Source organism: Poecilia latipinna, unplaced genomic scaffold, assembly GCF_001443285.1.
Source record: "Poecilia latipinna isolate Pla-1442-1.1 unplaced genomic scaffold, P_latipinna-1.0 Scaffold2067, whole genome shotgun sequence".
Taxonomy (NCBI): domain Eukaryota; kingdom Metazoa; phylum Chordata; class Actinopteri; order Cyprinodontiformes; family Poeciliidae; genus Poecilia; species Poecilia latipinna.
In genome coordinates, this window is record NW_015114683.1 from 91,797 (window position 1) to 93,369 (window position 1,573).

General features: G+C 43.8%; 1 protein-coding gene across 1 annotated transcript in view; it reads right to left on the reverse strand.

The window, feature by feature from the left end:
- The window catches only part of LOC106936050 (E3 ubiquitin-protein ligase HECW1), a 74,844-nt gene extending 73,475 nt beyond the window's left edge, over window positions 1-1,369 (reverse strand). Inside the window, exons 1-3 of the mRNA XM_015016831.1 lie at window positions 1,358-1,369; window positions 870-1,045; window positions 635-735 (exon numbers count right to left, since the gene is read on the reverse strand). Coding sequence (XP_014872317.1) covers window positions 635-735; window positions 870-1,045; window positions 1,358-1,369 — 289 coding nt within the window. The remainder of the gene's footprint in view (window positions 1-634; window positions 736-869; window positions 1,046-1,357) is intronic.
- Window positions 1,370-1,573: the final 204 nt, after the last annotated feature.

The window sequence follows — 1,573 nt, forward strand, 5'->3', positions numbered from 1 at the left end:
GCGGGGGGTGGGGGGGGGGGGGGGGGGGGGGGGGGGGGGGGGGGGGGGGGGGGGGGGGGGGGGGGGGGTTCTCGATTAATTTTTACCCAGAAAGCACATGGACAAAACCCATGAGTGAAACGGTCACTGGGACTGACTAGTATATATTCCATTGAGGAAATGTAACTTTAACATGTTAACATAAAGGCTCGTTTTGAAGTAGGCTATAAGCTGCTACTTACAGGCATCGCTTCGAAGAACTAGACCTGGAATGCGGCGTTCATAACAGACACGTGTGTTCATCTGCTCTAACGCTAGCAAAAAACCGTACTGATTAAATAACATAAAAGTCAAGCAGTTCCCTAAAAGTCCAACAGATGGCAGCAATGCGCCCCACAATTTACAAGACACACTTCCTGCTAAAGAGCCCCTGGTGGTTGAAGAAAAATCCACATATAAACCAGAAAATACAATAAATGAAAAAAAATTTGAATGCTCTCTGGTATTGTTCAGGGGGCCGGACCAAATGTGGAGGCGGGCCGGATCCGGCCCGCGGGCCGTAGTTTGGGGACCCCTGCTTTAAAGTCTCAATGAAATCCAACACCGTATTATAAACAAGATTAAAAGATGCTGCCTGCTGCTGGATGATGTGTACCTGGATGAATCGAAGAGGTCAGCTCAAAGCGGAACAACAGCTGGCCGCAAACATGATCTGTTGGCAACCTGCGACCCAGAGAGTAACTCACCACACGATCTCTGTTCACAGACAAACATTAGAAAAGTATTGGAGATAAAGAAAGATGGCAGACTGAAATAAAGAATAATGCACAAGTCGCGACAGTTATCTTCAGATTAAAAAGCATTAAACAGAGGGAAGTGCTGTATGTTACCCGATGGCATGTTTTTCCAGCAGCCTCTGGACAGGGACAGAAAGCTTCCCCAGAAAACGCTTGATGATTGGCCGACTCTTGGCAAACTTGTCCTTTACCTCAATTTCCAGGACATCCGTGGGCAGAGACACAAAGTTGAATCTCTGTTTGGAACAATGAGAGTGTTGGTGGACTGCCTATAACATGGCCCTTCAAATGTGTTTTAAGTTAGATTTTTAATATTGCAAAAAGAGTCACAGTTATGCACAAATTAGTTACAATATATCACAAAAAATTCTCAACAAATACTGTTTGTGGATGGCAAAATATTTTGAACTTCCAAAATATATGAATATTTTTGCAAGGCAGTGTAGGTTACCAGGACAAAAGGACCAAAAGGTTTTGTTAAAATGTATGTATTTACACCGATACAGATGTGGAGCTCTTAGCTGCTCAACAGTTCAGAGACAGAAAAATACCACAGAAAACCCCTTTGTAAAGTGTGAGACTGGCTGAGACATGCGCAAAATTCCTTGATTGATTGGTTGATTGTGCTTTGAAAGATAACAGCAAAATGATCTGACAGGGCGTCATCAGTTACAAAGACATTGGAAATAGTCACACCCTTCCTGTGACCTCGATAGTTTGGGCTTGGTTAATATGTTGAATTAGACCAAAATTATCAAGAATACCGCACAGCTTTTTTCCCTCTGTTTTGGGGGTGA